This window comes from Haliotis asinina, chromosome 10, assembly GCF_037392515.1.
Source record: "Haliotis asinina isolate JCU_RB_2024 chromosome 10, JCU_Hal_asi_v2, whole genome shotgun sequence".
NCBI classification, from domain to species: domain Eukaryota; kingdom Metazoa; phylum Mollusca; class Gastropoda; order Lepetellida; family Haliotidae; genus Haliotis; species Haliotis asinina.
Window position 1 is genome coordinate 30,998,628 of NC_090289.1, and position 15,969 is coordinate 31,014,596.

Below are 15,969 nucleotides of genomic sequence, written 5' to 3' on the forward strand. Positions count from 1 at the left end.
TATGATTTCATTATCTTTCCGTAACTAAATTTTAGTGATGAAGTACTTTTAGTTTCGTATGAACAGTTGAGGAACCGGCTTCACATTGCACCCATGTGGCAGACAAGTCTTTGTCCTAAGTGTGACGAGTGAACGCACGAATACACCAGCAGAATGGCTTTCAAGTTTCAGGGCTATGTGGACCAATAAGATGCCCATTTGCTCCCAACTTCGTTGGGTGCTTATTTGAAGAGATACCCCTCCTTTAACATAAAAAGGTTTGTCTTGAAACATTGTGATAGCGCTCGAACAAAAGACGCTGAACGAAACAAACACGTTTATTTTATCATGCCTATAGTTAGTGTTGCGAGTAGACAACTACGATCATTGAGTATTACAGGTTGAATACACGAAATGTGAACGTGAGAAGTGATCCATACAAGTATGCGTATCCACACGATCTGAGGCAATATCGGATAAGTAGATAACTGATGGGGACGAATGTCTGGGGTGCTGTCAGTTATCCAGGAATGCTGGAAGATCGTAAAGGTGACAGTTGACATGGAATGGGCACATCCGGACCCCAAACTGGTTGATCTGCCATCCCATTTACGGCTTTATGTATAACGCTTCCACAATGGGCTTAAAATCTCTGCATGCTCACTCGTCGTTTTTCTTTCCACAAAACTATTGTCGGCAATTTTTCATGATAGATGCTATCAAGTTCTGTCTTGGCATTGTCTTCTGCCTTAAAGGTATCGGAACAGATAACTGATTTTGCCCAAAGAACAGTCGGTGATCCTTGTCGTTCCCACCGGGGAACATCAGCTGTTTTATTATTCCGGGATTATCTTCTGTGCAGTTTTGTCCACCACCATATCGCCCTCAAGTATGCCGAGTCCTCCACCCTCACGTTATGTGGCTGCACATCAACTGAAATATGTAAGGGACCGTTCATAATTTATGGCTCAGGGATGATGATGTTGTTATCGAGAACCATATACGATATGAGTGACGACACCCCTTCCCCATATAATTTACGTACAAAGACATTGATCCTCCTGCATGCCATGTACAAAGTCAATCACCCTGTCTCATGTTTTAAGCATATTAATTGAACCACCTACAGGCATAAATTACTTGCATCAGAAGTGAATTTGTGTATTCAACCTAAAGTAAATGGAGACATGGAGAGAGATATCGCAACACCCTATTTTTATCGTATCAGTATTTTGCCATTTACTACTGCAAAGGAGTGTATCCAAACCACAAGTTACTTGCCGCACAAAGAACGAATAACAGTTTTGTAACGCGTGTAACATGGCAAATACAGTCTGATTTTCTAGTGTTAACTGTTGGAAGCATGATGTTAATAAGTGATCCTGGCATACAATCCGTAAGAAATCACATAAGTCAACCGAGCAGAATGGCAGTATATGGCTTAACGTTTGCCAACTGCAAAAACATCCTTGACCCAACCCATGACTGTATCAACATTGAATATCGCGCTGACGTATTGGGTTCCTTTCTTGATGGAGGGCTTCTTCCATTACATCAGGATTGTGTCCTGTTGAATCTTCCTGGCATATTATGTGACCCACAATGTCCCAAACAATCTCTAACAAAACTAGAAACTTAGTGGGTCAAGGAAGAGTTACTGCTGCCTCTTGGCGTAATAACTCACCAAGGGCAAGAGCGAGTGAGTGAGTTTAGTTTTACGCCGCGCTCGGCAATATTCCAGCTATGTAAATAATCGACTCTGGACCAAACAATCCAGTGATCTACAACATGAGCATCTGCCTGCGCAATTGGGAAGCGATGACGTGTCAACCAAGTCAGCGAGCCTGACCACCCGATCCCGTTAGTCGCCTCTTACGACAAGCATAATCGCCTTTTATGGCAAGCATGGGTTGCTGAAGATCTATTCTACCCGGGGACCGTCACGGGACACCAAGGGCAAGAGTGAGTGAGTGAGTTTAGTTTTACGCCGCACTCAGCAATATTCCAGCTATATGGTGGCGGTCTGTAAATAATCGAGTCTGGACCAGACTATCCAGTGATCAACAACATGAGCATCTGCTTGCGCAATTGGGAACCGATGAAGCATGGGTTGCTGAAGGTCTATTCTACCGGGGACCTTCACGGGTCACCAAGGGCAAGAGCTTGTAACAAAATGCCGTTGCTTGTGAAGACTGATCTTTGGGTCAGCGGATGGTTATCGAAATGTGGTACAACCCTGTCCAGAATGTCAGTGACATACCCTTGTCCAGTCAGATTTGTCGGATCGTCAAAGATAATTGTGGCAGCGATACTTTATTCCATGTGTATATTTTCTGAAATGCATTTCAACCACTCTCGAACAGCAAACGGACTATTGCCTACCATTCATATCAAACCAGGCCAAAATGTACACCGTCCAATGCCTTGCAACAGTGTGCAAGTTGCACTCTCCTAGAAACCACAGATTCTTTTAACATGTTCGTGTGCAAGAGAATCCTCACTTGTTCACTGGAATTCGATCACATGACATTGTAATTTTGTTTTTCTATATTTTTCCTGGATGTGACTTGAGCTGAACCCCATTTACTCCATGAATTGAGATATTGTAACATTTTGTTTAACTACTGTGTCACGAGCTATGTCCTTTCTGTAACGGACGATGGTGTAGCCTGGAGCTTTCCAAACGAAACGGAAGACCCACCAGTAACAACACTGAGGCAATGTATACGAATTGAAATAAAAATGAAAAATGTAACACAACTCAAACAAAACATAAATGCCGTTTAATATGTGTGATCTTAATATCAATGTACTGCTCTCCATGTTCTTATCATAGCATCATTCTGAGTACGGCATTAACCAATAAAAAAACAAACAGACCAAGTGTATCACTATCTGTAGAAAAGGATCATGTAACACACTTGCACGGTTCTGATCAATGTCAAGCTATGTACGTTACGTAGCAATATAAACCATTCAGATTGTTTCATAGTCTGTCTCACAGTCCCTGGACCACATAATTTTCCCTGCTGCCAAGCCCTTTCTGTAATGATAAGTTCTAAACGATGCAAGTTTGGATTTCCTCGGGTTCTAAATCTTCTGAGGTTCTTTTTCAGTTTGTATGTGTTTGTTTGTTACTATAAAAAGTATACGTGTTTTCATGGTAAGCATTCATCCATATGTTTACTCACTGTGTCCTCTGTGTGTGTCTTCTCAAAGCAAGTTGCTGAACTTTCCAAGCCATACATTGCATCTCCAGACCAGTGATATTTTAGCTGTTTGCGCCCTTCTTTCTTTTGCAGCCCACGTTAGTATTTGTTCATGAAAAGAAATGTTTCAGCGGTGTATATAGACCTACTTAGCTTTAACAGTCATATGCCAGTTTGAAACAGCGGATCTTGTGTGTTCCATACACTAAACTAAAGCATGTGGATGTTAAACAAGGCCATGCATATTTTATATCATGATTGGTACCTATGTGACCCAGGGAGAATCGCATCGATATAATGGGGGGCTGGCCCCATGGTCAGCTGCCTATGGCAGACAAGTTTTAGATAAACTACGAAATGATATAAGAAATTAAGAACTTTCTCTAGTTAATGGTTTGTGCAAAATGGTGTACAGACATAGAATCCAGACGTAAGAAAGTCAAACTCTGCTATTAATTTTGGCCGTTTTTCAAACCGTGATTGTCTACATTCGTACGGACACGTTCTTGTGCTGTATTGATATTTGTTAAAAGTCGATAGATACTAGCTAAAAGGTGGCATGGCTTTCCTCTGCGAAGACTGGCCATAGTGAGAAGCGTTCTGAATAAGACATCGAATAATCTTTTCAGCAGTCTTCCAACCGGATCTAGAAAGAAAGGTATTATTATTATTTAATGTTCAGCTGTACATGTCATTCCCCTTTACTGAGGCTATGACCTGTAAGCAGTACTCCACCCCTACTTTATAGGGGCACCTTACAAAGGAAAGCTGGACCCCTGATGCCAAATAAAAAAAAACGTCAAAGAAGAGAAAGCAGAAATGCCCAACCAACTCATCAGAAGAACAAAAGAAACAACGAAAGATATTGCGCCTTTAAGAATTTTTTGAAATTGTACATCTAAAATCGGATTGTATCTGTTTTATCCTGCCTATTGGATAAATACTTACAACGTTCATTTTATGGTTCATTTTATGGTATTATTTGTTGTGTGTAAAGCTTCATCATAGTTGTCATATTTTAGGATAAAACGTGGAATAGTTGACGAGCATAATACCCACGTGTTGTTTCGATTTATTTAAAACAAAATTCAGTAGGAATCATCAGTTTCTCCGAAATACAACAGACAATAAAACAAAAGGTTTATGTTTCTTTATCAGTTTTGAAGGTGCAGAGCAAAGATATGTGTGGTCAAGGGTTGTAAAGACAGATGGCATGATCACTTCTGGACCTACCATGGCATATACATACCTTTGGATCAACGTCTGGACAATCACCCTTGCCCTAAGGCGGCATCGCAGTGTCCAAGGCGACTCACCTTTTGCTGTTCCAGCTCCTTGTCTAGTTCAACAGTCTGTCAACCCGTCACACATGCCTCTCATCGATCATTGTGTCTCTCATCATTCTCTAATGTCTCATGTTTTCACCTCTCTCATCCCTTTCCATTGTACATTCACTCTAACATCGTCCCTCTTCACTCTCATGGACTCTCCAATAAAGCTTCACATAGTGACACTAAGCCTTACACACGTCAGGATATAATAAATAATTTTATGGGGAATACAAATAACTATATTTATATAACATGGCTTATCACAGTCAGTTTAAGAATATAACATTATCTGGAACAAAATGTGATTTCATCTACGGACGCAAACTAATGTACAACATACCATATTCGTATAATTATCACATGTGTATTTTACAATTTTAAGGAGAGACTATGAAATGTTAGCGTATATCAGCATATCTACCACTCACACCTATACTGATCTCTCACCCGTGCAGTTGTTACCCTCTCCCTCGTAGCCCTCAAAACAGGAGCAATTGTATCCTCCCTCTGTGTTTGTGCAGTTCTGAAAACATGTGTTGAGCTTCGGGTCCAGACATTCGTCGACATCTGAAAGGAGAAGTTAACTCCTTCCTGCTATCTGCGTGTGTCTAGGTGGACATTTCAACGTATTTCTACCCTGAACACCTAACAAGGTAGGCCCTGAAAACATAGCTGTCCGGTAGATGCTGAACATGTCTACATGGAACATATGACTGTGAACCTTACCGAAAATTAGACCCTGAGAAAATAGCTCCCTCGTGGATGCAGAACACATAACTCAAGACGAAACTAGGAAACCCCTGAACACATAACTCAAGACGAGACTAGGAAACCCCTGAACACATAACTCAAGACGAGACTAGGAAACCCCTGAACACATAACTCAAGACGAAACTAGGGAACCCCTGAACACATAACTCAAGACGAGACTAGGAAACCCCTGAACACATAACTCAAGACGAAACTAGGAAATCCCAGAACACATAGCAAGCTACACTCTGAAAACGTATTTATTAACTTTGTGTTAGATGCTGAACACATAACTCCGGAAGTCAAATCTCTAGGTATGTAAACCCCCAACAGATAATATGGGGGATTACTGGGAGTCTGAAAGGGTCTGGAACAACTGTCGTAGACATACATCATCATTACTCACCATCACCTGAAGATACAACGTCTCGCTTCCCTCGTTCCTGTTGAAGGTTGGACTCTGAGGGGAGGAGGTCAGAATTCAAAGCGTCCTCTGACAACAGGTCAACTTCTGACGAATACTTCCGATATAGAGATGTAAATACCGCAATCTGATATTCGTCTTCTAGAATTGTAAAATTATGATGCAGTTATTGTTTGTACATGTCTGCCACACCTTGATGTCTTTGTCTCTGTAAAACACCCTTGTCTCAACATACGCATTCCATTAACGCATTTCACTGTCTTCACTGGCAAATTGTTACGTAGATACTGTAATACATTCCTACTGGTATACAAGGATATGTTGGACAGCCGCACCAACATCAGGGGGCTTCACTCATACATGTTAATACGGGTCAATTGTCAGGATGGTGCTCAACTTATCCTTATTTGCCAGTATTGTTAAACTACACTGGCATGTTTTCAGCGTTCCAAACAATATTTTTACATGGACTTGGTGTTAACCCATTGTCTCAAACCCGGGAAGAACTGGTCTTCAGCAAACCAAGTTTGTCGTCAGAGGTATCGGGTGGTCGGGCTCGCTGACGTTGATAATACTTGTCATCGATTCCTAACTGCGTAGATCGGCTCTCATGATGTCAATCACTGAATTATTTATATATATGATACCTGGACAGATGCTGAGAGCAGCGTTGAATAATAAATAATCTATTCAAAATCATGTGGAACTGGCAACAGGTCGTCTCGATGTCTGGAGGTATATAATCCAACCAGAGATGTCCCCAGTGCATACATGACCACTCACTCCTCAATCTACGAAGATAACAATTGTCGGAGGCTGTGTAAGACGATACCGATCAGGACCGATTCCAAATTATAAATGGAACTGAATTAGGAGTTGGTTAATTATAACGGTGGAAGTCAATATATCTTAGAAACATTGGCAATAAATCAGATATATTGGACAAGAACACTAACTCCTTATAATCCCTGCAGAATGACCAAAAACTGCGCACTTCAAATGGCATCATTTGTTTTCAAGAGTGTTTTCACCTTCAGGGAAGTCGGCAGCCGGGATGAGCGTGGGTTGTGTGAAGAATATCGTCACTATTGCAAGCCATCGGAAATGCTGCCATCTGTTAGGACTCATACCTCTTGTACCTGGAAATACAATTTTGTTGAAAGTTATATTGAAAACTTTGCTGTGCATAAAGTCGGGTTCTGAAGGATTTCCGAGTGCCACGCATTTCCTGTTTAATCTTCTTTCACACGTCAACTTGATGTTGGAGAAAATCCCAATATCACCTAGGCATTTGAATCTCATCTCCCAGGTCAAATTATTGTTGGTGGAAATGCAGGCCCCCCTAAGTAATTGAAGGAATTACAGCAAATTTGAAGGAATTGCATCTCAAATGTAAACAAACGCAGCCCACTCGCGAAACAATTGCAGCGATATCGGTAATTTAGCGGTAATAACAGAAACACATCGGCCCTATCGGAAGCAATGTCGGTAATACTGGAAACACGATCGGCCATCTTCGGAGATTTGTCGGTCGCGAGCGGAAACTCACGCAGCAAAACATGGCGTCGTTGGAAGAAGCACCCGTCTCGGTGAGATTTGTTTTTAGTTTCTACTATTACATTTTCATACTTATCCATCTTTGACCACCCGCGTTGAATGCGTTTAGGTATGAGGTGTTGTCGGGGCAATATCTTATGTTTTTAGGAAAAGATAGTCACTCTAGGAGAGTGTCACAAGTCATGCCCCTGTAGTTTGTTTACATCTGAACATCGAAGTCGTGCCGATGATTACGAACGTGCGCCAGATATAGCATCATTTTTTTGTAAAATGTGTTTAAATTTGTCAATTGCACTTCGTAGCAAGAAAAAATATGGCTCATAAACTTCTTCATGGCGCACGTTCATGATGTTCGTAATCATCGGCACGACTTCGATGTTCAGATGTAAACAATCTCCAGGGGCATGACTAGTGACACTCTTCTGCAGTGACAATCTTTTCCTAAAAACATAAGATATTGCCCCGACAACACCTCATACCTAAACGCATTCAACGCGGGTGGTCAAAGATGGATAAGTATGAAAATGTAATAGTAGGAACTAAAAACAAATCTCACCGAGACGGGTGCTTCTTCCAACGACGCCATGTTTTGCTGCGTGAGTTTCCGCTCGCGACCGACAAATCTCCGAAGATGGCCGATCGTGTTTCCAGTATTACCGACATTGCTTCCGATAGGGCCGATGTGTTTCTGTTATTACCGCTAAATTACCGATATCGCTGCAATTGTTTCGCGAGTGGGCTGCGTTTGTTTACATTTGAGATGCAATTCCTTCAAATTTGCTGTAATTCCTTCAATTACTTAGGGGGGCCTGAAATGCCAATAGATATGGGAATGAGATACAATACAATACAACACAATAATTCAGTACAGTTTAATATAATTTAATACACTGAGTCAAAAAGGAAACTTCACAAAATGTAATACATCTATGTATCGGAAATGGGATCCCTATCTTTCGATTCAAGAAAAACGTGAGCAAAACCCACTCAAACCCATCCCTTCGTCGTGCAAATGACGTTAGTGCCAAGGTTTCGCACGTGCAGTTGATCACGTGATCTTCGCATCGAAGTTTTCTTCATTTGCCTGTGTATGCAGTGGCCTCAAGAATTGAAAAAAACAACACTTTAAACCACAGTTTTAACGATACTTTAAATGTCACGATTGTCAAATATGCACCGTGAACGTGCCGTTTGCATGTTGCAAGCGGGAAGATCAGTTATTGACGTCGCAAGAGCAATGGGGTGCAGCTGTCGTACTGTGTATGACTTGTGAGGTCGTCTACAACAAACTGGCAACTCTTATGATCGCCCAAGGTCGGGTCGTCCATGTCCAGAAGACCGTCAAATCGTTCTTCGTCACCTACGCGACAGATTTCTGCCGGCTACACGAACCAGGACTGAGCTGTTTAGAGGTCGACTGTCCTCACAGACCATTCGAAATCGGTTGCGGACTGCCAATCTCCATTCTCGACGTCCATATCGTGGGCCAATATTGACACCGTTCTTCAAAGTCACCGTCTGCTGTGGGCCCGACGTCACCTCCGATAGACCCAGAGAGACTGGAATCAAGTCGTCTTTAGCGATGAATCCAGATTTACCCTCAGATTCGCGGACGGCAGGCATAGAGTCTGGAGACGACGTCGTGAACGGTATGGCCATTGATGTGTACAGGAAGGCGAGAGATTCGAGGGCGGAAGTTGCATGGTGTCTGGTGCTTTCTGTGGGAACAACCGTTCCCGACTTCTGGTCATCCATGTTTACTCCGACCAGGTGTTCATCCCTGAACTCGTTCCTTTCATGGCGGCTCATGGCCCAGGTCTACAGTTCCAGCATGATAATACTCGGCCGCATACCACGATGTTGACACGAAATTTCATTCACAACGCTGGAATCAACGTCATGGACTGGCCATCGAGGTCCCCTGACCTTTATCCAATAAAGCACGTTTGGAATGCACTTGGGAGAAGGCTTCGTGGTCTTCGGAACCAAGCTCAGAATTTGCAGGAATTTGGCGCTGCCTTGCAAGAGCAGTGGCGCAGAATCCCCAACCACGTGTTCACGAGCATCAGGCAGTCGATGAGGAGACTGTTTGGCAGTGATGAATGCGCGGGGCGGCCATACACAATACTCAGAAAATTCGAATTTGTATTCTTGTGACTTGACATTCTGTATAACCATGTTTTGGCACGGCGGTGTAGCCTAATGGAACTAATTGTGGCACTGTCAGTGTATCGAGTACATCAGACCGATCTCAGCAATGAAATAATAACAATTTAACCATCTACCATCTCTTGTTCTTTTATAGTGCCCTGAAGAAAGAATGTGAACTTTCTTTTTTGACTCAGTATATAAACAATAGAGCCTGGATAATGAGCATGCACAACGATAATCGCAGTTGGGATATAATGGCATGTCATATCGTCTGAAAACCTGACTGCCCGATCCCTTTAGTCATCTCTATCCAGTGAGTGAGTTTAGTTTTACGGAGCTTTTAGCAATATGGGCTTAACACCTTGTACGCACGGTGAAGATGTCAGGTTAAAACACGGGAACAAACAGAAACAAAGCCTACGATTGTCACGCCGAAGACACAGGTTCGGTTCCCCAATGTGTGAAGCCCATAGCGGGGTTGCAGCCTTTAAGGTTTGTGAAAAAGTCGTTTGACCAGTTCAGTTGTGCTAAAATGAATACGCCCGACAACAAAATGCGCCCGTGTTATGCATACATCACAGTGTCTGGTGACGCTCGGTAGTGATAGATAACACTCAGTCTGCTGTAGTCTTTGAAGTGTGGACATAATGCACTGTAAATATCTCTCCTGTTTGTTCCTGGTATCTCGCAGTCAAGTATCAGGTGTAAAGCAGGCAGACACATTGCAGCTGTAAAGCAGGCAGTCACGTTGCAGCTGTACAACAGGCAGTGGCGTTGCAGCCGTACAACAGGCAGTCACCTTGCAGCTGTACAGCAGTCACATACGCCACAACAATCGAACTGGCGAAAACGGTCGTTATGAATGTTCTATTGCACCGGCAGTCGGTAGCACAGTTTACCCCTGGGTCACCGACCTCGATGTTTTGAACAACGGTTGCTGTGAATTCAGCTGATATTTTTCCTAGTATGAAAGAACAACAACACTTACTCTGCAACTTTCATTTGCATGTTACATGTGTGCGCTCGCTTGACATGAAAAAAAACAACAAAAACAACTGCAGCAACAAGTTGCTATACAGTTAGTTCCTATACAGTTAGTTCCTATACAACGTCTTTCGCCGAGACTGTGTGTTTATCATTTTGGATGGAATAGACGAATTTAGAATAAGTATCTACGTGACAGTCAGTAATATTGACTCTCTCAGAGATCATCGATTTGGAACATCCCGTACCTGTGAAGAATTGATTTTCAGCAACCCATGCTTGTCGGAAGAGGCAACTAAAGGGATCGGGTGGTCAGGTTCTCTGACTTGGTCATCGTATCCCATTTGCGTAGATCGATGTGCATGATGCTGATCACTGGATTGTCTGGTCACGACTCGATTATTCACATACCGCTTTCATACAGCGTTAAACCACAAACCAAACCAAACCAAACCGGAACATGTCTCAGTAACAACCGTCACTCACATAGTATATATGAATTGAAGAAAATATTAAAATTAATTATGGTAAATATGCGTGTTCCTAATATCAGTCATGCTACTCTGTATGCTCTTATCATACTGGAGGGAGACAAAGGTACGAATGCTTAGCCATTGCAAACCTGAGATCATATATTTTCTTGAACAATGCAAACAGTCATAGCGGTAAGATGATCTCAATACCTAGAACTAGATTTTCGAAGCTTTCTCAGCGCTAAGATAGTCGTAAGTGCCATACATTAACATTAACATAGCGCTAAAAGAACTTCGAAAATTAGGCCCTGGACCTGAACACGGACCTACGACAGAGTCAGAACAAAGGTCGTTTAGTATAACAACACCAAGGTATTCAAAGGCAGAAGTTTCAGTAAGTGAATTGTTTTCTTTTTGTCATATGAAACATGAAGGATATCAAATACAATATAGATTAATATCAGGAACCCATATCGAAAACATTAAACCAAACAGCTCGTAGTTGTCTGTAGCTGCAAATGGAAATCGTCTTCGATTAAAGGGAACAGGAGCTAAATCATGGCGAGATATATGTTTTGACAAGCATAGGGTGCATGGGTCATATTGTACAAACCTTTATCGCAAAGAACAACTTCAGCGTTACTTTTTCTGTGATTCTGGGGAAAGGTGAAAGACACAACTTACCTTGTCTGATCAGATGTGCCACTTTCCTATAAGAGTCCAAAGGTGAAAGATGGTCACGTGATCGAATGCTACCTGTTTATGTATTCACAGGTGAAGGGGATCTGGCCGTGATTACATATTGATTTTAGGCACATTGAACCTGGATTCCTTTCAAGCGTGCACGTAACTAATGTGGACAGAAAGAAAACCTGACGGTCTGAGCCTCTATGCCCATAATAGCTTTCTATATGTTATCTACCCATAACTGTCGTACACAATCATATCATAAAATACGTTGCTCCTGTAAGGAAGTAATAGGGTAACATCACATCCAAACATGGAAGGTCAAGTTGCATGGGAGTATACCAGGCGTACAACTCGTTTATTTACAGACCACCGTCATATTGTTGTGAGTGAGTAGGTGTAACCTTTGTGTTTACCCATCAATGCAACAAAAAAGAACCCACCTTCATCTAGTACATACTTTAAAGGCACAGCGTTACACCGCGCTACTCTAAGTAATACTAACTACTAGTCCGCTGTAGTTACCATAAAATTTATTTTTACAAAAAATACGTATTTATGTCACAGTATTAAATGTAAACGTTCCAATGTATTATGCAATGCTGCATTAAACGACTCTCGCGTTCTCTACCGGCCGAACATTATTTCAACGAACCCCATAGAGTTATGTCCCTTGGAGCGCTCTTCTCGAATATCTTACACACAACTGATGCCAATTTGGCAAACGCCGACAAAACTGTGTGCGACACAGCGGATCAATCGTTTACGTTCCATATATGGCAAGGGTTATCTGTTTGGAAGCTGTTATATTTATCGATTCCGGGCAAATCATAAGGGATAATAAGTCAGTTACTGCATCATCAGGAAGTGAATATGCCCCCAATATATAAAATATGGGCCAAAATGTAGAAAATGCGTTACAGTGGGCATGCCTTTGATATGTAGTACATAAACAACACCGCAATCTCGACAGAATAGCGCCATGGACATTGCTGCGTTGTAGCATTGTCGCTGTTTTCAGTGTACACACAGATTTAGTAATTGGCAGTGCTGTGCTATATTTAGATCCGTACTACATTTGAACAGAAAGATCTGGAAAGTACTGCTGCTGTGGGATGGTAGTCCCATGGGCATTAACACTGTTGTAGAACTTGTTCTTGTGTATATAAACAGAGCTGACTATGTTAGGGGCGGTGGGGTAGCCTAGTGGTTAAAGCGTTCGCTCGCTGAAGACCCGGATTCGATTCCTCACGAGTACAATGTGTGAAGTCCATATCTGCTGTCACCCACCGTGTTTTGTGGTGTTTTTGCTGGGATATTGCTAAAGCGGCCTAAAAGTAAACTCACCTATGTTACATCTTACGTCATTAGGAGACCTGTATTGTGTTATTATACCATGGATATTCAAACTGGTTGCAAGTTAGATAACTGTTGCGGAGGGGCAAATGTTGGCATCATTGTCCTTAGTGATGTAATTACTGCTGTTGTATTATATTACCTTTGATTTGTACTGACGTCTTGCGTCTTTACAAATAATCCATTTCTTCAGAAATTCTTTGATGCGATGGTAAATTGAGGTAGACATTGAAACCATCTTTATGTGTGCAGAGCAGAATATTCCTGACCAGCTCCGGCGACTTATATGGTCACAACGGGAAAAGACGAACATATGACATCGAGGCAAGGTATACGACAGGTTCTGTCTCAACGGCAGCTTGACAACAACAACTTAACAAAGGAACACTGTTTTCTCTAGGGGCGATTATTGAGGGTGAAACAACTATTGCCACAGCAATAGTCGGTTGCAACATACTATTGCGACCAGCTATCAAAATACTACTACGGTGTTTTTTCTCTCCTTGAACATGTTTCTGCCCGTATTTTGCGCTGCGCATTTATCAACGGAGGTCAATCACTAAGCTATCGATAGTCATACAAACTATCGATGCATCGATGATTTTCGTTTCCACGATCGATTAATTGTTATCGGAGACTCAACACTTGCAGTTCATTGACAGTTCTGTACATAGTTACAACATTAGTATTTACAACCACCCCGAACACATTCAGCTTCAATGAGCAAATCCACAGGATCGAAAAGTTCGAGTCAGCAAAGACAATATTAATAATAGTATTTATAAAACGCTGTATCCATCCAGTAGGTGCATGCTCAAAGGGCATAAAACGAGAGATAGAGAGAAATACACACACACACACACACACACACACACACACACACACACACACACACACTTCATGAAATAATAGTATGAAATAAAACGAATGGATGGAGTAAAGCCTATGAATATTACCGGGAGAAAATGAATCTATGAATTATAGTTCATGAATAACAGGGTGAAATAGAGTCTATGAAAATAGTTGCGTCTTGAGTTTTTGACTTGAATGCAATTAATGATGGTGACAGTTTGATGTCAAGAGGAAGTGTGTTCCAGAGGCGAAGAACTGAGTGACTGAAGGACTTCATCCATGGCTGGTAAGATTATACTTTGGTTTATTCAGAAGATTCAGATCTTGAGGTCGAAGAGTCTTTAAAGGGAGGTAGTCTACTAGCATATTGGAAATGTATGGTGGTGCCATATCATTTCGACATTAGTACACCATGCGTTGAATTTTAATGTTGATTCTCGCTTCAAAGGGAAGCCAATGCAAATCCTTAAGACCTGCCGTTATGCGCGACGATTTTGGTGTTCTCTTCACTATCCTAGCAGCAGAGTTCTGGACTTTCTGGAGTTTGTGTGGCGGATGTTTACTGATTCCTATCAGTAACAATTCGTTACTGTGGCAATAGTTAATCTACAATGAACTGCTAGAAATTGAGAAATTTTGCCGGCATGTTACTGAAAGGTAAATCTTTACAGAATACATAACTGATGACTGTCAGGTTGACTTATCTGATAACATTGATAACATCACATCGCATGAATGTGCTCCACTCACCACACATGCACCCTGACTGGTGTAAACATACCTGTAATCATACCTCAGGTACAACAAACGGGTCCTAATATCATTTTTTTTATGGATGATAATGTCCGAGGAAGAGTTGTTAATGATGTTATTTACATCAACAACATCACACATATGGACTGGCCTGCAAGGTCATGGGATAAATGTCACATGAATGTTAATGCCTGAGAAAGAGTTATTAACGATGATGCTAAGATCAACAACATCACACATATGGACTGGCCTGCAAGGTCATGGGATAAATGTCACATGAATGTTAATGCCTGAGAAAGAGTTATTAACGATGATGCTAAGATCAACAACATCACACATATGGACTGGCCTGCAGGGTCACCTGATGTTAATCCCACTGAAGATGCTTGGCGCATTATTGGAAGTCGTGTTTACTGTCCCCATGTTCACCCCCACACTCGGGATGAAATTGAAGAGGCGCTACAGAGAGAATGGTAAAACATTTCACACGTGTGCAAGCTTCCACTCGTTCTCATGATGGCCATACGTGTTACTGAGCGCTGCTTCACCGTCCAAAACTTATATGTTAACAATTTGCTCCATCAGTGCAGCACATTCTCTCTCGGGTACATACTTCTGATCATCTGCAAGTCTATTCTACCACGACTTCAGTAAATACAGGATTGTGATTGGTTAATCAAAGTCATTCAGAGGTATATAATCACGTTATATGCCTCTGATTTACCAAAACTTTAGGTACATGTTTAAAATCTGAATATCATGGTTATGGTAGAATGGAGATAAATGTATTGTGTTGGAAAATCAGAGGTATATAACGAAATTATAATAGCTCTAAATTTTTATTTAAAACCGAACGCGTACGTTTATCTCCTAATTATTACTCAATACCATTTCAGTTCGTTTTGTTAATCGTGTGGACATGTTTCACTTGTCTATTGCATCATTCCGTGATTTGCAAATTCAATAAATGAAAGTGTAATGGGACTACAGTGAGGAGTATACATATAAGCAGCTTGCTAGAAGTCCTCCTTGTGGTCATTAGGCATGGGTCATTCCATTACATGCAGCGGTACTAAGGCTTCATATGTAAGATCAATCAACGATGACGTGTTTATTTAAGGGTTATAACTAATGGGTCGTGTGACAAATGGGGTGCCACGCCAATGCGTCACGAACCTGCGTCTAGATTTTCGAAGCTCTCTTAGTGCTAAGATAGTCGTAAGTTAATGTAAATGAATGGTATCTTAGCGCAAAGAGAGCTTCAAAAGTCTTTGCAGGACAGACAGTTCCAACAGCAGCAGACACAACATTATCCATATGCGTTTGTGTTTGCGTTATTCATCCTACCAACCCCGATGCACTTTCCAGGCGCCCCATGCATGGACAAAATGGAGAGGTTCCGCGTTTTTATCTAGACAGTGCTCTCAGAAGGTATGAACACTCATGGGAATGACTAAACTAGC

General features: G+C 41.7%; 1 protein-coding gene across 1 annotated transcript; it reads right to left on the bottom strand.

Annotated features, from left to right (window-relative positions):
• Positions 1–299: 299 nt before the first annotated feature.
• Positions 300–11,603, bottom strand: LOC137299091 (fibulin-2-like). The gene is made up of 5 exons (XM_067831591.1): positions 11,543–11,603; positions 6,725–6,832; positions 5,676–5,834; positions 3,171–5,086; positions 300–912 (listed from the first exon to the last, which is right to left on the bottom strand). Exons 2-4 carry the CDS (start codon positions 6,819–6,821, stop codon positions 4,950–4,952), a joined length of 393 nt encoding a protein of 130 aa, XP_067687692.1. The 5' UTR covers positions 6,822–6,832; positions 11,543–11,603; the 3' UTR covers positions 300–912; positions 3,171–4,949.
• Positions 11,604–15,969: the final 4,366 nt, after the last annotated feature.

Excerpts from the sequence above, each read along its gene's own strand:
- LOC137299091 (XM_067831591.1), bottom strand. The coding sequence starts at position 6,821 with ATGAGTCCTAACAGATGGCAGCATTTCCGATGGCTTGCAATAGTGACG. Across the intron at positions 5,835-6,724 it reads GGCTGCCGACTTCCCTGAAG|AAGACGAATATCAGATTGCG; the intron begins GTGAAAACACTC and ends TTACAATTCTAG. Across the intron at positions 5,087-5,675 it reads CGTTGTATCTTCAGGTGATG|ATGTCGACGAATGTCTGGAC; the intron begins GTGAGTAATGAT and ends TTCTCCTTTCAG.